This window comes from Danio rerio, chromosome 5, assembly GCF_052040795.2.
Source record: "Danio rerio strain M-AB ecotype USA chromosome 5, GRCz13ab, whole genome shotgun sequence".
NCBI classification, from domain to species: Eukaryota; Metazoa; Chordata; class Actinopteri; order Cypriniformes; family Danionidae; genus Danio; species Danio rerio.
In genome coordinates, this window is record NC_141025.1 from 76,185,323 (window position 1) to 76,211,942 (window position 26,620).

Consider the following 26,620-nt stretch of genomic DNA (forward strand, 5'->3'; position numbering starts at 1 on the left):
GAGTTTTACAAAGGAACACTGATATTTTACAGACTTTCCTTAGATTATTATGATCAAATCCGTTCAATAAAGTTACACACTAAGAGTTTTACAAAGAAACACTGTTGTTTTACAGACTTTTCTTAGATTATTATGATCAAATCCGTTCAATAAAGTTACACATTGAGTTTTACAAAGAAACACTGTTATTTTACAGACTTTTCCTATGGTTTGACTTTTGGGTGGGCCGAAATCAAAGGATGCGTGAGAGTGTCTGGCCTCGCGCGAATAAACGCCTGCACTGTTTCCAGCAGCAGTGAACTTGACAGCTCTGCTCTCTGATGTGCCTGACGGATCAGAGGGATTCCCGGGACACTGCAGGATGGCGGGGGTCATCAGGGGCCAGATGCACACTTTAAAAGCATTGCCCAAACCAGGACACCCTCAGACGAGACACGGTCGGACAGAATCCAAACCTCCATTCGCAATGCAGCCGGTCATAGCGTGCGCTTCATTCGCGTTATTTGTTTTACGCGTTGTTGATTGCGTGTGGATCGATAAAAATGGCGCGTTTATTAAAGATCATCGCACAGCTTTCTTCGGTGCTTACTCCAGCCAGTTTTATCCAAGGTACCCGCTGTACATGATGCAGTTATACAGAGACTTCAGCGGGAATAAGATGCTGACTACTCCTGCTAGTGTGGACAACCCGGCTCTCCATCAGTCTGACTTCGTCCTGAGCTTGATTGCACAAGGTAAGCACGCACCTGATTGTTACTTTGCACGTTATGCAAAGTTATTACATGATCCGGTAACACTTTACAATAACAGTTCATGAATAATTATGTATTAATTTAAGTTTAACATTATAATAAATAAACGATAAAGCAAGCGCTAATCATGAACTAACTTTAATGAGTCTCAAGAGTCCATGTGTGGATAAGGCTTCCTTGTAAACTTGTTAAGCCTAGTACATGATTTTTAATCAATGGATTCATTAATATTTTTATTTAAGCTAAATGTAACTAACATGGACTCATGAGATGTTAATGCATAATTATATCATGACTTTACTTGGAGGGGCACATCATCATTAACTCATCCTCATGAACTCCTGCGCTTAAACTGTTCTGACAGAAAACTTTCTATTATTCAATGTAAACACAGTAAAAAGATTTAGATAAGTAGTTAATTAATAGTTAAGAATGGGTTAATGATGATGAGCCCCTCTAAGTAAAGTCATAACAATTATATATTAACAGCTCATGCGTTCATGATGGTTAAATTAAGCATAAACTAATGTGTTAATTCATACATTAATTTAAACAAAAATCCACAGATGGATTAACAATGGTTTTATTTATTACATTCATTACCAAACAATCATGTATTAACAAGCAATTAAGATAGCCATTATTCACACATGAACTTATGTGAGTTGTAGTTAAGTTAGTTCATGATTAGCGCATGCATTCACTCAGCATTAGTTCATAATAAAGTAATGTTTAGTATAACAATTAACATAATTATTCATGCACTGTTTTTGTTATTACTCATTATCCTTAAAAAAGTACTAACATTAGCTATTATTTTGGTAAATATTGTTGAATGCGTAGCTCGTTGATCTGTGGAATTTTATCTAGGCCTATTTATTTTTTCCTAAAGATTTCTGAAATTGTGTTTAGTGTTTCCTAAGGTAAACATGCACCCCATTGTTATATTACATCCTATGCAAAATGCACTCAAGTTAGCTTAACACATAACCTAACAATTACTACACAAAGTATGATATATATTTAGTTAAATTATTTACCCGAATTATTAACTTAAATGATTAGCCAGTTTAAGGAATTGTAATTATATATAAATTCAAGAAGGTGAATTTATTAGCGCATCTGAGGATTTCCCCCCTAAAATAATGTACATTTTTATTATTATTATTATTATGATTATTATTATTAATATTATTATTATTATTATTATTAAATAAGTCAAATATACAATGCAAGTACAACAAAAATGTCAGGAAAATTTCAAAGGCTAGGGGGGGGGGGGATATAAACAGTATACATTTAGGCTTGTAGGAGTCGCATAGCTTTTGATTTTTTTGAGGGCAATATGGACTCGATATAATGCAAAAATAATTGCACCTGATAGCTACTATATTACGTCCAAGCAAAATGCACTTAAGTTAGCATTACACATTATGTCCTAACAATAAGTACAAAAATTATTAAAAAGTAAATATTTTATTTAATTATTTACCCGAATTAATAGCTTAAATGAATTTTACATGTGGAATTTTAATTATTTATTAATTCAAATACTCCCGAAGTGATGTTTAACAAAGCGCAAATCCTATTTTATTCGGTATTTCCTAAAATATAAAGTGCACCTGATATTAATTCAACAGGTTAATATTTTCAATCGATTGCACTGAGATAACTGTTATCAAGTAGCCTAATTTTGCAATACGCAACAGCATTTCTCGTTTCTCTTCAGCGCTGTAGTCTACTCCATCACATTTCGGGATGATTTTCCTCGTGGTTTTCTTGATATATTTGTATAATAGGAGCACGCGCGTTTTTAAAGAAAAGTCAAGCATCTCGGGAAGATGTGGGCTCATTATCAGGCTCTTCTGCTATCTGACCCTCAGCTTTTACAGCTCAGTAGTGTCACAATGCTTATTCAACTTTAAAGAGCTGGCTGTTTTATGTACACGGGTGTGTGTATTAGCCCGTCAGACGTCTGTTAGGTCGCGAGGTTCAATACACATCTCTCTGTGCTGCTGACATTTGGCTGCATCTGCTCTGACAGGACCTGTTGTCACTTAAGGAATCTCTGGAAACCTGTTGAGTAGCTTAATACACACGGATTATATTTCAATAGCGAATGTTATGGATAATTTGTTCTTGTTTGTTTTTAATATATTATATTTTTTGCGCGAAAAGGTGAATGTTTATTCAACCTCATTCTTGATTATAGGCTATACACAAATATTGCATAGCGGTTTTTGAATAGAATAGACCTTGAGTTTTAAAATGAGATGTTTTAAAAAAATTAAAGCTTCTCTATTCACAGAATGTCATTTTAAATGCTAATATTTTATTGCTGCTATGTTTTTTTTTTCATATACAGTATATAAAATCAGTGTTAAACTGTGCTTCCCTTTAGTAAATGTGTGTGGCAAAAGCTATAGGCTACATTAATCAGTGTGCATTTAATGACAAAATGAAAACAAAAAAATGCTAATTGATTTGAGGTCAAAATTATTTCCCAAATGATGTTTAACAGAGCAAGGGAATTTTCACAGTATGTCTGATAATATTTTTTCTTCTGGAGAGTTTTAAAATGAGATCATTTTAAATGATATCTTTACAACATAACCATTTTAATAGAAAAAAAACTCACATATTATGGATATTGATGTTTTATTCATTATTTATTGATTGTTTTTGCTTTTTTTCTGTTTTTCATTTTCCGAATAGGTTATGTGATTTAATTTAAGTATATTTGTTGATGTTAATAGGTTGTTTTATTTTATTTTATTAATCTTGTTGGTTAATATCTTAATTTTTTTCTTCTGAAAATTACTTTGTCTTTTTGTGCTTCTCTTTTCACAGAATGTAATTTAAAACTGTGCTTCCCTTTAGGAAATGTGTGTGGCAAAAGCTATAGGCTACATTACTTAGTGTGCATTTGATGATAAAATGAGAACACAAAATGATAATTGATTTGAGATCAAAAATATTTCCCAAATGATGTTTAACAGGGCAAGGGAATTTTCACAGTTTGTCTGATAATATTTTTTCTTCTGGAGAAAGTCTTATTTGTTTTATTTTGGCTAAAATAAAAGCAGTTTTTAATTTTTTAAACACCATTTCAAGGACAAAATTATTAGACCCTTTGAGCTATTTTTTTTTCAGATAGTCTACAGAAATACAGTAACTTGCCTAATTACCCTAACCTGCCTAGTTTACCTAATAACCTAGTTAAGCCTTTAAATGTCACTTTTAGCTCTATAGAAGTGTCTTGAAAAATATCTAGTCTAATATTATTTACTGTCATCATGACAAAGAGAAAATAAATCAGTTATTAATGTATTATTAAAACTACTATGATTAGAAATGTGTTAAAAAAACTCTCTGTGTAAACAGAAAACGGGGAAAAAAATAAACAGGGGCGCTAATGATTCAGGGGGGCTAATAATTCTGACTTCTGACTGTAGTTGGGAAGGTGCTATAATAACCTATAGTTGGTTTATACGTGGGGTACTTTTAACCCAACTTTTAACAGAGTAGGAGTAGTAAACGGTCAAATTACTTGTTTTCCAAACAATTGTGTTTATGACTATACATAAAAAGCTAAATAATATAATGAAAAAAGTCAGGTTGCAACATCAAGAAGCACAACGAGCTGTTTGTAACGTCTAAAAATCAGTGAAAGAGCGAAAGTCTTGACCCAAAATGATTCCAAAGGCTGCGGCCTCTCGTACATCAGGAATAAGGTCAATACTAGCATGTTTTATTTCAACACGTTCTCACTCCCAACTCGTCATATACTGACGCTTGGTCAGGAACCCTCGGCGTAAGTTATTGACGCACAGGGTACCCCTTTAGCGTCACATTTAGACGTGCAGGGATTCCCTATAGAATCTGTACCTGAGCCTGAAGCGTCATAGGGAGACGCTGGAGGCTCGTATAATTACCAATAGATGTCAACGCACTTTTTAAAACCTGATTTACGCCTATTATCGCAGTTTTCTTCTTTTAAAAATATGTAATTTTATTTTGTTCATGAAAAGCGTCTGTAAACTGGGTCGAAACTACTGTATGAATAAACTTCGGTCCACGTGACATCCCTTCACGGTGAGTTTAACGCCGCTCTGCTATTGGTCAAACTGCATTAACGGTGAGTTCTCAGATGAGTTCAACTGTCAACATTAAATATTACGTTAATGCTGCATAATCTATTTTTATTGGAGATTAGTTGGTGTTTATAAATATGTTATCATTTACTTTATATTTAATGAGTGAAAATATATTCGGTTGTCCAGTTTAGGTTAACTATAAAACTATACTACTAATAAAACTTTGATTCATTCATATTATTTATTATTTTTTTACTTTAAAAAATATTACATTTCAAGTACTAAGTTTAAAAATGTTTTCGGCTGATCTTTTTTCATTTTAAATTATTCATTGAAGTTGGGGTCATTGTATGTGGCGATCTATTTTTTACAGTCTATGCTCGCTATCCCAAGGTTCATTGCGATCCCAAGGTTCACTGCGGTTTTCCACAAGGTAAGTAAAAAGTAAATAAAGACGATTTGTTGATAAAGCATGTACTGTAAACTAGCGACGTTATCTAATTACATCAAGTTCATTTATTAAAAACATATTTTTCTCACATATAACGTTGGTCATGCATTAGAACAATATATACATTTTAAGATAAGGAACAGTATTACCAGATTGTTGTTTTCCACAATAGAATTCGTGCAAAATCTATATATAATATGCAGTATGCAACTCTAATAATACAAATGTATTCGTAATTGTTTCAATATTAAAGAACATCAAGTGTTTCCAAAGGTTTAAAGGCTACATTGTAAAAACAATTATTTTCTTAAAACACACACACACACACACACACACACACACACACACACACACACACACACACACACATATATATATATATATATATATATATATATATATATATATATATATATATATATATATATATAACATAACAAAAGCTCAAGTATAACTTAAGCTGATGTATGTCACAATGAATATCTTACACTATTACAAGTATAATTTGGCCTTTACCAATTTATTTAATAAAAGAAAGAATCTATCATCTCTAAATTGTGGTAAAGAGGCACAACAAGCTGTCTTCTTTGTCCAATATTATGTCAGTCAGGATGGTAATGGTAAAACTCAAGGATTACCTTGCACCTTCTCAGAAATTTACCATTGATCATATGTATTACAAGTGGCTGGATTGTTTTTAACACAAGCAACGTTTTTTAAATCATTATCTTAAACAGATTAAGGCTCATTTTGGACTACACTTACATTACTTTACAACTGCTTAATGCAGTACTGATGTATCTAGTAGTTAGTGGGTTTAACTAATGTCACATCTGTTTTTATTCATTTTAGATGCAGAAACTTTTGACATATGAATTCATCTTGACTAAGGGTAAGGTTTTTGTTCAGAATTAATCATTATTTAAAATCATTGTATTTTCTTTGTTATTATGTACAGATTTTAAAAGAATGTACTTTCTTTTAATAAAGAACTCTTCACAGCACTTCATCTGAACAGTCACAACCTCACAGAGCTGCACAACTGCCCCACTCAAGATCAGTGTTGAACCTGGAACCTCATATTTTGTACAGCAAAGGCAGAGCTGAAAATTCACTGTTTGTCTTGTATTGTGTGGTAAGTCATAGTTTTATCAATTTTTTAATTTCATTGCAACACTAAGTAGTCCATTCTGTGGCCAATATGATATAAAAGGCCTAAAATGGGACTAACGTGATTATTGTTTTGATTTCTAGATAAGTACTTATGGGGCTACACATGCAGCTGAAGTTAGCTACATTGAGTAGGACATTTCTTTCAGTATACTCTTAAAGAGATTCACCCAAAAATGAAAATACTGTCATTAATGACTCATCCTTCACTTGTTCCAAATATGTCTGAGTTGCTTTCTTCAGTTAAACACAATTTATATTTTAAAGAAAGATGAAAACCTGCAAACATTAACTTCCATGGTATTTGTTTTTTCCTACTATGCATGTCAATGTTTTCAGCTTTTCAGCTTTCTTCAAAAACTTCCTTCATGTTCAACACAAAGTAACTTGGAAGTTTTAAAAAAAAGGTTTACAACCACTTGAGGGAGAGTAAATAGTGAACTATTCCTTTAACCCTATCTAGTTGACTTTACTAGAAAATTGTATAGAAACCCAGTGCCTTAAACCCCTTACATTTTATACAGGGTATAACTTAACAGCCATACTTGAATTAAAATATTACTGTAAGTCCAAGAAGATTGTAAAGGTTCTAGGTTAATTTAAAGAGGGCTGTTTAGTTTCACCTTGTGTAAAAACATAAAGGGTTTAAGGCAACATTTTCCATGCAGTTTTTTTTATAAAGTCAACTAGTTTGAGTTAAGAGTGTAATGGGTTTCAGTAAAAGCAGTGAATCATGCAGGCATGAAATTAATGTTTAGCCTTGTAAAACAATAAGCTTGTTATAATTTAGAAATATTTTTAGGGTGGAGCACTGTATGCTGTAGTAGTTTTCATATAATTGATGAGTCAAAAATGAGATGTGTTTTCAATTGCAAGAAGTCGATTAACAATATGTTCATCAAGATTCAAATCTTGCATCTTATATTTTTTAAGGTTTTGGCCCAATAATACCCATCTTCTGCTATTTAAAAAAAAAAAACTTGCTGGAATTTGTGTCAGCATTCCCTTCAATGAAAACTACAGCAGTGGACATCAGTGGTAATAAAAATGTATGTGAAGGATAAGGGTGTTCATAATGAGAAGTGCAGTCACTATCCTGATCTCTGAGTGTAGAACTGACAGATCTGCTTGGAATACATGGAAACATGCTGGAAATGTTTAACCTATTATACAGTTAATTCAAGAGTGCCAGGTTTAATGACACTTTACATATATAAAGAAATATCACTGAACTTTCTAAATGAAACCTAACACTCATTCTTTGTTCAGTAATGATATTGTGCACTTTTAATACTTTACAGTGGCAAAACCTGGAATAACACATGGGAGCCCTCCAGGAATTGCTGACACTTTACGCCCAAGTCTCCTCATGCTGACCGGATTGCAATATGACAGTCTAGTCACCATAAACACCTGGACTTACCAAGCACACTTTGGTTCTCAGTGTTTTTTACAAATTGTTTTTGCTATTCTTCAGTAAATACTTGAATATGTTTTGAACTTATTCTACTTTTGATGTTTAAGTTCAGAAAGTTGTTATTATAAACATAATTTGCATTTGTCATGAACTTGACTTCTTGTTGTTGTGAAAGCTGTTTATTATAATGGCATTTCCAAAGGCATTATTTGAAAAGATTTTTTGCAGTGCAGTTTTACTTGAGCTTGACATACCAGATGTATGACATGAATAAATATCACAAAATAAATATAATAATGATAATACAAAATATAAATTTCCTTCAATTATAATTGTTTTTAATCATTTATATATGTATGGTAATATATTATTGCATTAAAAACTGTTATAAATATATATATTTTTGGTTTTTGCATGTTTGCGTGATTTTTTTTTTTTTTTTTTTTGTGGCATTATAAATAAATTATAAATGTTTCATTAAAAATGTATTGTGTTTATTTGCATTCTCATTTACAATGAACTACTATTTTTACTATTTAATGGGCACTATATTTGTCATTTAAGTTTGACATATATTTATATTTGTATACCTACAGGACGCAGTGTTTAGTTACAGGAAATGCTGAAAATGTTTTCAAACATGATGCTTTTTTTATTATTTTATTATTCGTTTCAAATTTAGTATACTGCCTATGATCTGGTTTTACTATGATCATTTTGCACATTAGGTTACCCCCACAAAGGAATCTCACGGTAAATATACATTTGTATTTTTAATAAGACAATAAATAACATGTAATATTAATACACATTTTGATATTTAAGTTATATTATAAGGTTATTATAATCTACCTTCAGCCGGAAGATTACCAAATAGAGACAAAGTGTGACGTAGATTGCGACATTGTGATTGGACTATAACTTCTAAGCCAAATTAAAAGATCCTTCGTGTTGCAAACTATGTTTTGCTAACTTTGCCACTTTACTAACAGTGTCCTTTATCAATGAGTTATCGCTGTGTTTCAAATAGTTACCGATTAACCAAGATCGTAACCCTAAACTTAACCCTAACTACAGCTTTCAATGAACTACAATTTGTAGCGCCATGTCTTTCCCGTCCCATCTATACAGCGACAAAGGATTGTGGGTAATGTAGTTTAAAGCCTTTTTGTAATAAAATGGAACAAATACTATTTTTAATGAACTAAAGACTATCTGAATAAGGTCATTGTGCATATATTTATGACATATATGAATGTCAGACATAAATTTGTTATTTTACAATGAGTATTTTTTTAAAACAGCTTTTATTGACTTGATCAGTATATATCAGACTATTATATCCAACATTATTTATTGAACATAGCATAGGTAATAGTCTTGCTGATATTCTCTCACTCATTTCTCGTTTGAAATGTGAATACTTTTTCCTTTTCTACGGGGCTCTACTCATCCCCTTTGAGTAAAAGGGCAGTTAACCTATGTAGATGTATTATCTTCAACATGGACAAGAAATTGTATTGTCACATGTACAGTTGTGGTAAAAAAAAAAAAAAAAAGCTGTAAAAATAAGCTAAACATTAGTATCCTCTTTAATTACAAGTTATTAGCAATAGTGATTATGTTCATCACAAATATTATAAGTTCAGTTTAATTTGTGTGGATGTAATTCTGTAATTGTGTTTTATTAATGGTCATCATGTGATATTTAATTGTTTTCTTTTTATTTGAAATATGGATAAAAGCTCTTAAAATATGTAAATGTTTATAAATATAACCTTTTTAAAGACATGTATTTGTTTGAAAACCACTCTTTATCTGATTATTTTTATTTCTAAATCTTCAACTGTTTGTGTAACAGTATGTTTTGATGACAATGGATGAACTTGTGTTTAATAATGATTCCACATCATGTCTTTGTCCTGCATGTGGGTTAATTTGTTAATTATTTTCTTTATGATCAAATGATTTTAAGATTTGCTGCATTGTAAGAATCATGAAAATAGTAAGAAATGAGGTAACAATGACGAAAAGATATCCTTTCAAATGCTGCGAATAGTTCAAAATGATTAAAAATACATAGCCATGAACCAACAAAATAAATATGCAAACCTTTAAATTATCTAAACTAGAAGTAAAAAAGTTCTGTGCTGTACTTATAAGTTACTGTGAAGTTCTATGTCTACAAAAAATACATATTTTATTTTACTTTTTGGCTTAGTCCCTTTATTAACCAGGGGTCGCCACAGCTCTATGAACCGCCAACTTTTCCAGCATGTTTTTATGCAGCAGATGCTCTTCTAGCCGCAACCCATCTCTTGGAAAATATTTTATTTTTTAATTTTTTATCTTGCATTCAATAAAACATTATACAAAGTTATTTTTTATTTTCAGCATAACAACAGTGGCACTGTTATCTCACAAGTACAGTAGTTTTTTGTTAGACATTCTAACAAATGAATACAAATGTTTCAAAGTAAAGACAAAAATAAAAGGAGATAAATTTTTTTTTTTTTTTTTTTTTTTAGAAAAATCCATGAGGACCAAATAGATCCATCAGATCTTTGATGTAAATTATAGGTTAATTTGTTCAGAGGTAGAAGTCTGGTTGCCTGACTCAGCCACATATTGACTGGAGGTATCTGAGCAGTTGACCATAATAATGTACATTTTTTGGCCAAGTATATGCAAAAATTAAATTTATCATAAAAATGTATGATAAAATTAATATTTTAAAAGCTCTTAATGTCATTTAATGTAATAATTTTATTTTAATATAGAGTTCCTTAAATCGTTATATATTGTAAGCAGTTGGGCATACAATAATGCTCTTAATTTACAACACTGATTGATTTTAGAGGAATGCTTACATACTGTACATATCTATGTATTTAAAAAAAAAGAGAGAGACAACAATTTGGTTATAGATGATGAAAATTTTATTTTATTTTTACAGATTTTATTACATGCTTTAGATTCAGGGTTAAGGTCATCCTCTTCTGGATTACAGTAAAAGAAAATCCACAGTCAATGTCAAACTCATCAGCTGGAGCTTTATTTAAAAAATGTATGTTCTCTGCTCCAGCCAAAACTTGCAGGTACCTTGCAGGTCTCTAGATTGCACCATCGTATTGTTGTTTATTTCTCAGTTATTTTGTTGCTTTCTGAGAATGATGATCCATAGACCTTTTAACCCCTCTTCGTTTAGGCCACATGTCGAATCTTAAAAGAACACAACAACATAAAAATATATTAATATCCTTTGGACTGGGTAACCTTATGCTTATGTCTGTGCCAAATAATACAAATACATACTTTTCAGTAGCAAACAAGCAGGAAAGTTCTTTGAAGGAACCAGGATGAGTTGAAAGGTATTTATAGTGGTTGGCCATCTCTGCCACAAGAATCCTCTGCTTCTCCTGAAGAATCCTGACTAGCAGGATGATGTTGAACACCCTCCTCTTTGTTGCTGGGTCAGCAGAGTCTGAAATATATTTATAAAAAGAAAGTTGTATAACAAGGATTATACGTCAACTTTTAAAGAATCAACACTGACAGAAGTCTAGTGTACATACCATGCCATATGACGAAGACATCCATATCACTTCTGTTTTTTGTTGTCTTCGCTTCTGCTACTGAAAAAAATGACAATAATAGTAACAGTTACAATTTTTCATGACTACATGTAATATTAATAAGAATTTCCTCACCCTCTGCCCACTCCTCTACGTCACAGACCAAAGTCTTCCAACTGGTTTCCGGTCACTGCCAGTTTCGTGGATTCTGTTTTCCAACTTGCTTTGCAGAGCTGTTTCGGTCTACAGTGATAAGCAATCAAAAATCACAATACTATTTAAATAGGTTACAGAACAACTAAAACAAATTCTACTGGATATCGTTACCTTCTGATATCAATAGGTCAGCAAGATGGCCAAACTGTTGAATATCTGCTAATTCCAGCACATGACCATGAGAGTTACAGTAGCATGTCTGGTCACTGCAATCCTATAGAAGAAATATTGCACTGTTCAACCTCCATCCCAAGAGTAAAACCAGGCATATCCTGGTATGCCTCAGTCCATTTCACCTGGTTAACATATACAAACAAACAAACAAACAAACAAACAAACAAACAAACAAACAAACAAACAAACAAACAAACAAGCAAATAAGTAAACCAATAAGTTTTGGCATTTACCTGTAGATCAGTTTAAGATTATCATATGGTTCATCTATCTCAGATTTAAACTCATGTGCTTAGGCATGAAACACACTAAAATCATGGGATTAAAGATGGTGCTGAAACTTTGGACAGCTTTTTGCAACTCTTTGGAGGTAGTGTCATTAGTTGATGTAGTCCACAAATCTTCCTGTCAATCCTTAATCCTTAGCTGTAAACAAACCTTCAAAATATTATCTTCTAATCTAATTTTACTAGGTGAACATCAAAGAGCTGTTTTCTTGTTAATTTAGTTTCAACACATACAGTTTAAAGTACCTTGTGCATTCATGAAATGGTTATGCTTATGGTTCACATCTACTTAAATTGGCAGTATATCTAGTGTGGAAGCAAGACAGATGAAGGGCTCTTCCTTGCAAATACGATCCACCTTGTATTGCACAGACTCCCACTCAAGAATATCTCAGAAAAATGTCTGCTGAGATCTTAGCAGTCCATTAAAAATAATTATACCAACATCTTTTCCACCAATGGAAAGACTATAAAAATATTTTAGGATATATTTATACTTGCATGACCAAATCTGAGATAAAAAGGCCATCAGTATGCCTTAGTTTAAATAAAAACAAATTTTTACTCTAGCCCACTGTCACCTAGATCTACAGATACAGTGACTAATGGAAACATTAAAGTACACACCAACAGTCACTGGAGCAAGGCTCTCTCACAGTTGGGAAGATTGGAGTTCCTATGAGCTGTACCAGATAAAAACAACAAAGAAATTAACATTTATAACAATTCTAACTTATCCTAAGACTAGTAGACTAGCAGCATTAGTAGTTTAATTTCCTAAACCCTAATGTGGGCAGTTGATGGCCTATAAGGTGTCATAAAATCAGACAAAACAAAATACTTTCTGAAAAAGAAAAAAAATGGTTGGCCACTATCAACACCCAGAACAAATAGTTTTAAACAGTTAGGCCACAATATTTTGTGAGCTTATACTGTAGTTTATAATGTTTTTCATAAACAATAGTAATAGTAAAACTAATGTGTTTCTTTCTGTTATTACAATAGTAGTGAAAGAATAAATGCATTTTATCTCGTACAATCATATATGCCTAAACAATGTAGATATTTAATATACATGGAATGAAAAACTTCACTAACCCTTGACTGATTCCAGAGTGCTCTTGGCCTTCCTTACATAGTGGTGCTTCCTGCAGATCATCAAGTTGTCATCAAGACTTGAGCTTATTATTGAGGTCTTGATGATAAATATGAGTATCAAGGAATCACTCATGGTGATAGGCAGAAACAGGCTGAAAGACACAAGAATGAATCAAACAAATACAAATGTGTTAACAGAGATAGAGAGAAAGACAAGTTCAATTTAACATATAGACATGGGTAAAGTGGCTTTACTTTTTGCTTATTAGAAAACAAAATTGGATTTTTAAAGAAATCTAAAGAACCTGAAAAGAGCAAAGAAAAAATATTCATATCTGAACAGTGAACACCTTATAATTTACACCTGTATATATATATATATATATATATATATATATATATATATATATATATATATATATATATATATATATATACATATATATATATATATATATATATATATATATATATATATATATATACATACATACATGTGTGTGTGTGTGTGGTAGATTAAAATAAAAATTAAATTAAATTAAAAATGTGCTCAGACGGGCAAAATTTCTGCCTTTTTTCCTTTAAAGGCATGGAAAATAATTGTTTTTACAATTAACCTTTGGAAACACTTGATGTTCTTTAATATTGAAACAATTACAAATACATTTGTATTATTAGAGTTGCATATTGCATATCATATAAAGATTTTGCACGAATTCTATTGTGGAAAACAACAATCTAAGTTAGTAACACTGTTCCTCATCTTAAAATGTATATATTGTTCTGAGCTATGCATGACCAACGTTATATTTGAGAAAAATATGTTTTTAATAAATGAACTTGATGTAATTAGATAACGTCGCTAGTTTACAGTACATGCTTTATCAACAAATCGTCTTTATTTACTTTTTACTTACCTTGTGGAAAACCGCAGTGAACCTTGGGATCGCAATGAACCTTGGGATAGCGAGCATAGACTGTAAAAAATAGATCGCCACATACAATGACCCCAACTTCAATGAATAATTTAAAATGAAAAAAGATCAGCCGAAAACATTTTTAAACTTAGTACTTGAAATGTAATATTTTTTAAAGTAAAAAAATAATAAATAATATGAATGAATCAAAGTTTTATTAGTAGTATAGTTTTATAGTTAACCTAAACTGGACAACCGAATATATTTTCACTCATTAAATATAAAGTAAATGATAACATATTTATAAACACCAACTAATCTCCAATAAAAATAGATTATGCAGCATTAACGTAATATTTAATGTTGACAGTTGAACTCATCTGAGTACTCACCGTTGATGCAGTTTGACCAATAGCAGAGCGGCGTTAAACTCACCGTGAAGGGATGTCACGTGGACCGAAGTTTATTCATACAGTAGTTTCGACCCAGTTTACAGACGCTTTTCATGAACAAAATAAAATTACATATTTTTAAAAGAAGAAAACTGCGATAATAGGCGTAAATCAGGTTTTAAAAAGTGCGTTGACATCTATTGGTAATTATACGAGCCTCCAGCGTCTCCCTATGACGCTTCAGGCTCAGGTACAGATTCTATAGGGAATCCCTGCACGTCTAAATGTGACGCTAAAGGGGTACCCTGTGCGTCAATAACTTACGCCGAGGGTTCCTGACCAAGCGTCAGTATATGACGAGTTGGGAGTGAGAACGTGTTGTTTATTTATTTTCCAGACTGTCATCAAACTGAAGAGCGATGGACCGTCTCCTTTGACATGTCTTCCCTGTCAGCGAGTGACAACATCCAGCTCTCGGAGCTTCGCATTCGGCTGCCGGCGTTTTCTGCATCCAGACGCGTGACTGTAGACATCTTCCATCAGCATAAACAGCATTGTGCATCTGACTCCGTGTTTTGTCGCAACAAAAAACTGTTTCTGGGCAGCGTTAAATCAGTAGACGTCTCCCAATCATCATCATCCTGGAGAGTTTTTAACATTACAGAACTCCTACAGCAATGGCTGATTCAGGGAATGGATACACCAGACCGGGTCACGGCACCAGATTATGTCCAAGGCAGTGGAAGTGGAAGCGGAGACGACTTTATTGAATCTCTCACAAGCAGCTGGCCAAGAAAAATCCAGCATCCCACAGCAGAACGAGTCATGATTGTAGTTTTCTACAAAGAAACTGTGACCCACAGCGCTTCCAGCTTGATGAATACAGTGGCGCAGTCCAAATACGTCACGCTGAACCGACCAGCAGATGGAACTCAGGGTCGGAGACACAAACGAAACCGTGTGGAAAGGATGCGCATGACTGATGACAGAAATGTGACAGGAAAGCCAACACCTTCAGAGGAACAGCAAGCTTCACTTTGCCGGCGGGTTGATATGTGGGTGGATTTTGATCAGATTGGGTGGGATGAGTGGATCGTGCATCCTAAGCGTTATAATGCATACAGATGCGAAGGGGAATGTCCGAGTCCTCTGGATGAGACTTACAATCCAACAAACCATGCTTACATGCAGGTGAGATACATACTTCAATGTTTGAGATCATATTTATTATTTATAATATGTCAGCACTCTAAAAAAAAAAGTGTCTTTTCACATTTCCGGGTTTCTTAGTAGTGGAAGTCGTCATAGTTGGTAAACTTAGAGTGCAGTGCATGGGAGAGTACAACAAATCAGTTTTACAATCCTATTTGCTGAAATAATAATGGAAAAATTCCCCGATGGTGTTATCAAGACTTTCAGAACAGGAAAACAATAGTGTGAGGCTGATAACGGCAGCCAGAAGAAAGAATAATGCCAGATTTACTGTCCTGCCTCTATAAACGCTGCATTACAAATGTCTAAATTTAAATACATTAAAATCAATTTGCACCATTTATAAGTCGTCTTTACATAATACAAATTATTTCATTAAGGACATTAAAATATTTAGACATTTGGGAAATGATTAAAAAATGAACAAAAAAAATCCTGTGTATTTGTATTAAAACTGTATGCAACATTTTAAATGTTTTTGTACTGATTATGAGACTTGTGTACTTGTGTACTTTAATGTTGTATAAGAAAGTTGCTGTGAATTTTATTTATTTGTTTGTTTGTTTATTTATTTATTTATTTATTTATTTATTTATTTATTTATTTGTCTGTCTGTCTGTCTGTCTGTGTTTATTTATTTATTTATTTATTTATTTATTTATTTATTCATGTATTAATTTATTTGTTTATTTATTTATTTGTTTATTTATTTATTTATTTATTTATTTATTTATTTATTTATTTATTTATTTATTTATTTATTTGTCTGTCTGTCTGTCTGTCTGTCTGTCTGTCTGTTTGTTTGTTTGTTTGTTTATTTATTTAATTATTTATTTATTTATCTGTCTATCTGTCTGTCTGTCTGTCTGTTTATTTATTTATTTATTCATGTATTAATTAATTAATTTGTTTATTTATCTATTTGTTTATTTATTTGTTTGTTTATTTCTCTATCTGTCTGTCTGTCTGTCTGTCTGTCTATTTATTTATTTATTTATTTATTTATTTGTTTGTTTGTTTGTTTGTTTGTTTATTTGTTTGTTTGTCTGTCTGTTTGTCTATCTGTCTGTCTGTCTGTCTGTCTGTCTGTCTGTCTGTCTGTCTGTCTGTCTGTCTATCTATCTATCTATCTATCACCTATTTATTTATTTATTTATTTATTTATTTATTTATGTTTATTATATTTATTTATTATTTATGTCAAACTGACCTACAGACATAGTTTTAAATGATTGTCCCATCATGGTAGCCTACATCATTACTATTGAATTCAGTTTGTTATATATATTTTTTGTCATACTTTTTTTTTGTTATACTCAGGATCGGTTTGGGGTTTTTATTTTTGTTCATATTGTAGTCTTAAAAGTATAAAATTCAAACCATATATTATTTATAAAATAACATTAAAACTCTCATAATTGGTGCAAATTGATTTAAATGTACTTGCCCTCCAAAAACAGGTTTAAAAGGTCACATACACATGATTTTTTTTTTTTTGTGGGAAATATTTCCCAAATGTTCAAATATTTGAATGCCCTTAATGAACAAAATGACTCATCCCGGAATCACATGGAATCTGTGCACGCAGAAATCTGCAGATTTTTAGCCCATCATTGAGTCTATTTATTTATTTGAGTAAATTTATATTCATTCATTTTCTTTTCGGCTTAGTCTCTTAATTAATCTGGGGTCTCCACAAAATTCTCAACAGAAATAGATCAAAATGTGCACAGATTCTATCCGGGCCTACTCATGGCTCATCTAATGTATAGTAGTGTGTATGAGCATCTGGATCAGTCTATGAGTAATATTAATAATATCATTGTTATTTGTGTGTGTGTGTGTGTCTGCAGAGTCTGTTGAAGCTCTACCAACCTGAGCGGGTCAGCTGTCCGTCCTGCGTGCCGCTGCGCCTCAGTTCGCTCTCCATGCTTTACTATGAAGGGGATGGAGTGGTGATGAGACACCACGAGGACATGATCGTGGAGGAGTGCGGCTGTCATTGATGATCATGGAGAAGTTGGCTGTCAGTGATGATCATCAGCATATTCTCTTCTTCAACACTGACGAAAAATAAAACGCTCCAGAGGAAGATCCTAAAACATTCCAAGCACATGCTTTGGAGAATTTCAAACCAGCACTATTGAACTGCTTGCGGCTGGAAGGGCATCCGCAGTGTAAAACATATGCTGGATGAGTTGGCGATTCATTCTACTGTGGCGACTCCTGATAAATCAGAGACTAAGCCGAAGGCAAATAAATGAATGAACTGTTGAAATGCTGTCAAAATTATGGAAATATTTAATATTTAAAAGAAATGTGTGTAAATATTTAGTATTTTGAATTTATGTACATAACCTATGAGTGAAATTATTACCCCTCCTGTGAGATTTCAATTACTTTTCAAATATTTAGTTTAACAGAGCAAGGAAACTTTTCACAGTATTTCCTGATATAAGTTTTCTTCTGGAGAAAGTACTTATTCTTTGCAATTTCTTTGGCTTATATATATATATATATATATATATATATATATATATATATATATATATATATATATATATATATATATATATATACACACACACAGTTGATTGGTCAGAATTATTAGCCCCCTGTTTATTTTTTTCCCCATGATGACAGTTTAGGGTAATTAGGCAGGTTACTGTAAAACAATGGTTTGCTCTGTAGACTGTCAAAAATATAGCTTAAAGGGGCTAATATTATCGACCTTAAAACCCTGTTTAAAAAATTAAAAACTGCTTTTATTCTAGCCTAAATAAAACAAAAAAAGACTTTCTCCAGAAGAAAAAATATTATCAGACATACTGTGAAAATTTCCTTGCTCTGTTAAACATAATTTGGGAAATATTTAAAAAAAGAAAAGTCAAAGGGGGCAAATAATTCTGACTTCAACTGTTTATATATATATAATACATATACATACACACACTGCATATTTAAAATTGCTTAGGTCAAAATTATTAACCCCCTTAAAATAGTTTTTGTTTGAATTGTCTTGATCGTCTACAGAACAAACCACTGTTGTCCAATGACTTGTCTAATTAACATAATCTAATCAACCATTTAAATTGCACTTTAAGCTGAATATTGGTATATTACTAAATAGCTAGAATAATATAACCCCTTATGTTTAAAAATGTGTTTTAAAAATATCTACATTCAACATCAAAATATTTGAAAACAAAAATAACAATTTCATAGGAGGGCGGATAATTTTGTCTTAAACTTCAGTCATATTAATGAAATGTATTGTAATAGTTTGTGCTTTTATATCTTTTTTATTAGCGAGCATGAACATTTTTATAAAAGTTTTATATGTAAAGTATATAAGAAATAAAAATGATTTCAGCCTTTTATGTTGCTCGTGTTGCTGAATTTGTTTTGTAGTCTCAACATTCTGGTCGAAGACTAAACCATTTCAACAGTAAACATGTAATACAGCTTTAACTTCAGTTTCATCATGACTAACAACATCACCTTAGGATTAGGATCTATCTGACTTTTCTGTCAAAATTGAGTTATTGACATTCTTTATTAATGACAGCGTATTTACATTATGTGATGTGTTTTTATGTTGTTAAGACTTTTTATTTACAAAACAAAAATGTTTTTTCTACAAAGTTGAACTCTAGCTTGGCTCTATAAGGTTCTTTCTGATCAGCTTTCTTTGTCATTTCGCCAGACTGCTCCACTGACAACGGGAAAGACCAGAAAGAAACACAAAAATCCAACACAATCTCACGGAAATCCATAACTTTTTGATTTAGTGGCTAATTCGTATGAATTCATAGGATCTAATTCGTACATTTTTGTGTGATTTGCTCATCCCTCAATGATGGTTGGGTTTAGGGGTGGGGTTAGGTGCCACGCCTCCTTTTTAAAATCATACGAATTCGTACGAGTTCAGTCACTAAAATTAGCCACTAAACTGGGAAAACATAAAATACTTACGTTTTCTAAATCATACAAAATCAGAGTCGGCTAAATAATGCCGCACACAAATTGAGATGTTTGTAAATGTGATGATTTAGAAGCATTTTTTGACAATGAGATTAAATGTCAAATTTTACACTGTTGGAAAAAGAAACGAATATATTAAAAAATGTATTTATTAAATGTGAAATATTTTTATTAGCGTATATATATTCAGTGAAACACTTTTCAGTGTTTATTAAACTCATTTGCTTATAGTCTGTTCTTTTGAAGTCTTTAAATTTAATATTAAGCCTTGAAGGGCAAATACTTAATTTAATTCATGGGGCATATAATTCAATAAATATAATGCAATAATTCATATAAAACATAACATTTAATAATAATGACCATATTATTTATTCATTTTCTTGTCGGCTTAGTCCCTTTATTAATCCGGGGTCTCCACAGCGGAATGAACCGCCAACTTATCCAGTAAGTTTTTATGTAGCAGATGCCCTTCCAGCCGCAACCCATCACTGGGAAACATCCACACACACACACACACACACACACACACACACACACACACACACACACACACACACACACACACACACACACACACACATGTGTTTGTGTGTGTGTGTATGTGTGTGTGTGTGGTAAAATGAAAGTATCTGAAGGACGTGTGTGCTGTACAGGCGTCAGGATCTTCACGGTGTGTGTAGAAGTCATGATAGAGTTGGGTGGTCTGATGCTGTAAACATGTTTACTGTTATGTCTGTCAAGCTGCTTCACTTAAAAGAACTTCAGGACTATAAAAACTGCAAACAAGCATTTGGTGTCCAACTGTGACTTCAACTTGAGCGCTTTCATTGTTTTGACCCTCCCAGACATAAAAAAACATCAGAAAGTTATACTTAAATCTATTATACTTTTTATTAATGTTCTGAACATTATAATTATATTATTTTATATTATATATTTTATATTATATATTTAATGTTAGGTATTTTAGTGCATGTAGAATAAAAAAAAAAGTTTGGTCAAACTCGTATTTAAAATGATTTGGAATAAAACAATTCTTAAGTTGTTTTTGGGAACATTTTAAATGTTTTATGTTCAATCCTTAAATTAAATAAATGCTTATGTTCATTGATTGATTTGTGTTAGGACAACATGAAGAAATTGTGTGGATCCCTGTATTATCCATAGTGTACATATATACATATAAACTTAACTTGGTAAATAAATACTAATCAAAAACATTATAATTACAATAATACAAGATATATATGAATGATAAACTGATATATTAAAAAAAAACAATATTATCTAAAAAAAAAGACAATAAACAAACGTCTGTGGCACAATTTTAATGCAACATAATTTTTGTTTAATCAACTTAAAATTTTTAAAAACATTTCTTTATTGATTTCTTCTTTATTAATATTCTTTATTCGATTTGCATTTGGGACCACATAAATGAATTGTGTGGAACCCAACATTATTTACAGTGTATATATAATTATATTTAAAAGTATAACATTTATTTGATTTCAAATGACAAAATTAAATTTATGTAATTTATGTTCCGTTGACGAAAGTAATCCTCCTGAAACTTAACTTAAAAGCTAATCAAAAACATAATAATAATAATCATAACAACAATAATAATATTAATCATAATAATAGCAATAGTAATCGTAATAATAATAACAATAATAATAATAATAATAATAATAGTAATAATAATAATAATAATATTAATCATAATAATAGTAATAAAAATAATAATAGTAATAATAATAATAACAATAATAATAATATAAATAATAATAATATAAATGATAATACAAAAATAGATATAAATGATACAAAATTATAAAATATTTTCTAAAAAAGACAATTAACAAACATCTGTGGCACAATGTTAATTCAACATCATTGCAATACTATAAATTATTTTTTATTTTATTGTATATTCGAATTAAATTTTACTCAAGGCTTTGACAGTTTTGTTTTGTGCTTTTATAATTATTGTTACTTTTGTCTTCAAATAAATTAAATTAATTTAAACATCCTCAAATCTATACAAAAATGTATTATTTTTTAAAATTATATATTTATTAATATATAATAATGTCTAATAAAATATTAAATTATATTTAAATTCAACACTCAAATAATATTTTTGCTGCTTGTTCAAACTACTTAAAATGAGCAGAATCAACACAATTCTTAAGTTTTTTTTTGGGACAACTTAAATTTTTTATCGACTTATTCTTTATTAAAATTCTTTATACTAAGCTTTATCCTTTTGCATTTGCTACGAAATGAAGGAATTGTGTGGAACCCAAGATTTTTTTACATTGTATATATAAATATATATATATATTTATATATTTGGGATGGTGGGAAGTTTGGGTGTGCAATCTTATCGTTTAGGTTCAATATGCAAGCAACTATCAAGACGGCAAGGATGCAATTATATTTGAATATATTTCTATTAATGTAAATACAAAATATACAAAATAAAATTTCTGTAGTGTAATAAATGTAATGTTATTGAAAGTAATCCTCCTGTTACTTAACAAATAAAAAACTTATTTAAAATTAATATTATAATAATAAAAATAACAACACAAAACAGATATAAATGAGTCAAAACAAATATCATATTTTTAAAACTATGTTTTCTAAAAAAGAAGATAAACAAAAACCTTATTTGTTTTATTTAGGCTAGAATAAAAGCAGTTTTTAATTTTTTAAACAGGGTTTTAAGGTCGATAATATTAGCCCCTTTAAGCTATATTTTTGACAGTCTACAGAGCAAACCATTGTTTTACAGTAACCTGCCTAATTACCCTAAATTGTCATCATGGGGGAAAAAAATAAACAGGGGGCTAATAATTCAGGGGGGCTAATAATTCTGACTAATCAACTGTATATATATATATATATATATATATATATATATATATATATATATATATATATATATATATATATATATATATATATATATATATATATATATATATATATATATATTTAAGCCAAAGAATGTTAAATGTTATTGTAACATAATTGTTTTATTGTATATTTAATTTAATTTTACTAAAGACTTTGAGCGTTTTGTTTTGTGCTTTTATAATTGTTGCGATTTTTTATGTCTTAAAATAAATTAAAATAATCAAAACATCCTCAAAATGATACTAAAAGTGCAATTTAGTATAAAATTATATATTTAGTACTACACTCAAATAATATTTTCACTGCTTGTTTAAACTACTTACTTAAAATGAGCTGAAACAACACAATTCTTGATTTTTTGGGGGGACAACTTAATTGTTTTATATTAAATCAACTTGAAGTTGTGAAAAAGTTAACATTGCCAGTTTGCATTGGAACCCAGTGTAGAGGACTAGTATATATATATATATATATATATATATATATATATATATATATATATATATATATATATATATATATATATATATATATATATATATATATATATATATATATATAAGGGATGAACACAAAAGCCATTTGTGAGTTTATTTCTTTATTAATTCTGTAAATGTATCTTCAGCTGGTGTACAGGGTTGAATATTTCTATATATTTATATAGACATTTAAAATCTCGTCTGATTCAAAGACCTATAGAGCAATAAAAATAATAAATACACAAAGAAAAGGAGACGTTTTCCCCAGGCACCCCCCTGAAGTCTTGTTTGCTAAGATGCTAGAAGTTCATCCATGACATTAAAGATTCCCAAAGTTCCCAAAGAGCAGGTCGTAAATTCCCATTGGCAAGTGCAAAGCATTCTAATTAAATATAATCATATATATGTATATTAAAAGATGTATTAAAAACATCTTTTCTGTGCAAGTGTGCATTTTGCATTCCTTCTAATAAGTATTATGCTATTGCGTTAATATTGATTTCAAATCATTCTGTAGTAAATAGGAGTATAAATATTCTCTCTTTTTTTTGCAGCAGTTCACATTTTTGCAAGAGGTTGGTTTAGACATCACTGATCTGAGATCATCATACAGAAACAGACTGGCTGATAAACATCGCTCTCATCTGCGCAGCTTCACTTTCGTTCAGGGAGCGACTTGAAGGAGGCGTTCATAAGACTGTCATGATAACCACCCCCTTCACTTTCGTCCAGGGAGCGACTAGGTGTTCATAAGGCTGTCATGACACCTTTATAATCACAACACGACACATACCATGAATGTGAATGAGATTTTATGCATGCTTATTACAACTAGTGCCATTCGCTCTGTTTTAAATGCAAAGATAACATTGTTCATGACAACTTGACATAAACAAGTACATCACAACCTGTTTTTGTCTTTGTCATGACAATTTGACATTACCAAGACAATGAAACTTGTCATAAACCTGTCATAAACATGACTGTCATGAAGCCATTACAGTTATGTCATGCTTTTTATAACTAAAAGCTGATTTTGTTATTAAAATGTCATTAACGACACTCCTAAATACTATTTGACTTAGTAATGACACTTTTTAATGAGGCATTATAATGACAAATACAGTGAAAACGTGATCAGAGAAATAGTCATGACACAATTATAATGCCTTATGACACATTTATGACAAGTTTTGATGTCTTGGTAATGTCAAGTTGTCGTAACAAAGATCTGGTTGTCATGTATTTGCTTGTTAAGTCAAGTTGTCATGGCAAACAATGTCATCTTTGCATTTAAAATGTCATAACCGAGCAAATGATCCTTAATAACAGTTGTCATAAGCATACTTAAAATCTCATTGAAAGTCATGATAAATACCCCATTCACTTTCGTTCAGGGAGCGACTTGAAGGAGGCTTTAACAAGGCTGTCATTAGACCTTTATAGTCATGACAGGACAAATCATGAATGTGACTGAGATTTTATGAATGCTTATAACAGCTAAGTGTTATTTGCTCTGTTTTAAATGCAAAGATGACATTGTTCATGACAACTTGACATAAACAAATACATCACAACCTGTTTCTGTCTTTGTCATGACAATTTGACATTACCAAGACAATGAAACTTGTCATAAACCTGTCATAAACATGACTGTCATGAAGCCATTACAGTTATGTCATGCCTTTTATAACTACAAGCTGAGTTTGTCATTAAAATGTCATTAACGACACTCTTAAATATTATTTGACTTAGTAATGACACTTTTTAATGAGGCATTATAATGACAAATACAGTGAAAACGTGATCAGAGAAATAGTCATGACACAATTATAATGCCTTATGACACATTTATCACAAGTTTTGATGTCTTGGTAATGTCAAGCTGTCGTGACAAAGATCTTGTTGTGATGTCTTTGCTTATGTCAAGTTGTCATAGCAAACAATGTCATCTTTGCATTTAAAATGTCATAACCGAGCAAATGACACTTAATAACGGTTGTCATAAGCATGCTTAAAATCTCATCGACAGTCATATTGAACACCCTCTTTACTTTCGTTCAGGGAGCGACTTGAAGGAGGCGTTAACAAGGCTGTCATTAGACCTTTATAGTCATGACAGGACAAATCATGAATGTGAATGAGATTTTATGAATGCTTATAACAGCTAAGTGTCATTTGCTCTGTTTTAAATGCAAAGATGACATTGTTCATGACAACTTGACATAAACAAATACATCACAACCTGTTTCTGTCTTTGTCATGACAATTTGACATTACCAAGACAATGAAACTTGTCATAAACCTGTCATAAACATGACTGTCATGAAGCCATTACAGTTATGTCATGCCTTTTATAACTAAAAGCTGAGTTTGTCATTAAAATGTCATTAACGACACTCTTAAATATTATTTGACTTAGTAAAGATGACATTGTTTGTTATGACATTTATTCATTCATTCATTTTCTTTTTGGCTTAGTCCCTTTATTAATCTGGGGTCGCCACAGCGGAATGATCCGCCTGTTTGTCATGACAACTTGTTATGTTTCACGATAGTCTTATGAACACCCTGTTCAAGTAAAGTTTTCCCAACTAAATTAATAAATATTCAGATTTTTTCCTCCCAGAAAAACTAGTTCATATCAGCTTTTAAAACTCCAACCAGATAAACGACGACACATAAAGAAGAACAGAAATAAATGTCCACTTGTGTACAACCGATTGTTTAATTTAATCTCCAAGCTTCCAAAAAATATCCTTTAATAGTCCATCTGTAAAACGCACAACACAAATGTCTAATCTAAAATAAAACACGTCTTTGAAATGGAAGACATGCATTTATATCTTATCCCTATGATTTGGTTAATAACTTGAGACGTAAACGTTAATATAATAAATCAACAATGCTTGAAAATGTCGATTTAATGTTATGAGACGTGACTAATAATAATGCTAAGGCATAACATTCAATGCTACAATAAATGCCCTGTTTTTTGGTATAATGCTCAGGATGTAATCAGAATCATATTTGCATGTCTGTGTTTGTGTATTTGCATACATTTGTAATTGTTTCAGCTGTGATTTTATTCTTTAAAGTTTTGGTCACACTTTACAATGAGCTTCCATTAGTTCATGTGTCTATTAATATAACCTAATAACGAACAACACACATACAGCATTTACTAATCTCAAAGTTATTACAAATGTAAAGTTGTGTTTGTTAACATTAGTTAATGCACTTTAGGTCAATAAGTACTACTCTGCCAACTATTTTTGCAAATTACACAGTATTTAACTGTATTGTGAGCTGTATTATACTGTATTTGACAGTTATACAGCGTGTTACTGTATTTTAAAGTTGCGTTGGGAAAATTACTGTATATTTTACAATAAAGATATACAATACTGTAAATACATAAACGGGAAGGTAATGGTGTTTTAAATGTAAATACAGTATTTTTGCTGT

At 31.1% G+C, this 26,620-nt stretch overlaps 1 protein-coding gene and 2 long non-coding RNA genes across 7 annotated transcripts; 2 read left to right on the forward strand and 1 right to left on the reverse strand.

Annotated features, from left to right (window-relative positions):
* The first annotated feature begins 425 nt into the window (after window positions 1-425).
* On the forward strand, window positions 426-19,138 carry spaw (southpaw). Of its 2 annotated transcripts, XR_015489978.1 has the most exons (4): window positions 426-734; window positions 14,944-15,737; window positions 17,612-18,142; window positions 18,582-19,138. XR_015489978.1 is itself a non-coding variant. In NM_180967.2 (3 exon segments), coding segments are annotated over 3 exon segments (1,215 nt in total). In that variant the 5' UTR covers window positions 456-466; the 3' UTR covers window positions 17,765-17,767.
* LOC147844529 (uncharacterized) lies at window positions 5,195-8,371 on the forward strand. Its single transcript, XR_015492083.1, has 4 exons — window positions 5,195-5,282; window positions 6,153-6,192; window positions 6,291-6,435; window positions 7,772-8,371. It is a non-coding gene; the product is annotated as an uncharacterized LOC147844529 (long non-coding RNA).
* Window positions 10,804-14,190, reverse strand: LOC147844530 (uncharacterized). 4 transcript variants are annotated; one of them, XR_015492066.1, is made up of 8 exons: window positions 14,155-14,190; window positions 13,238-13,389; window positions 12,767-12,822; window positions 11,790-11,974; window positions 11,598-11,705; window positions 11,463-11,519; window positions 11,203-11,371; window positions 10,804-11,109 (listed from the first exon to the last, which is right to left on the reverse strand). It is a non-coding gene; the product is annotated as an uncharacterized LOC147844530 (long non-coding RNA). The 4 variants fall into 4 exon arrangements; XR_015492065.1 differs by having other exon boundaries at window positions 11,463-11,522; XR_015492068.1 differs by lacking the exon at window positions 12,767-12,822.
* Window positions 19,139-26,620: the final 7,482 nt, after the last annotated feature.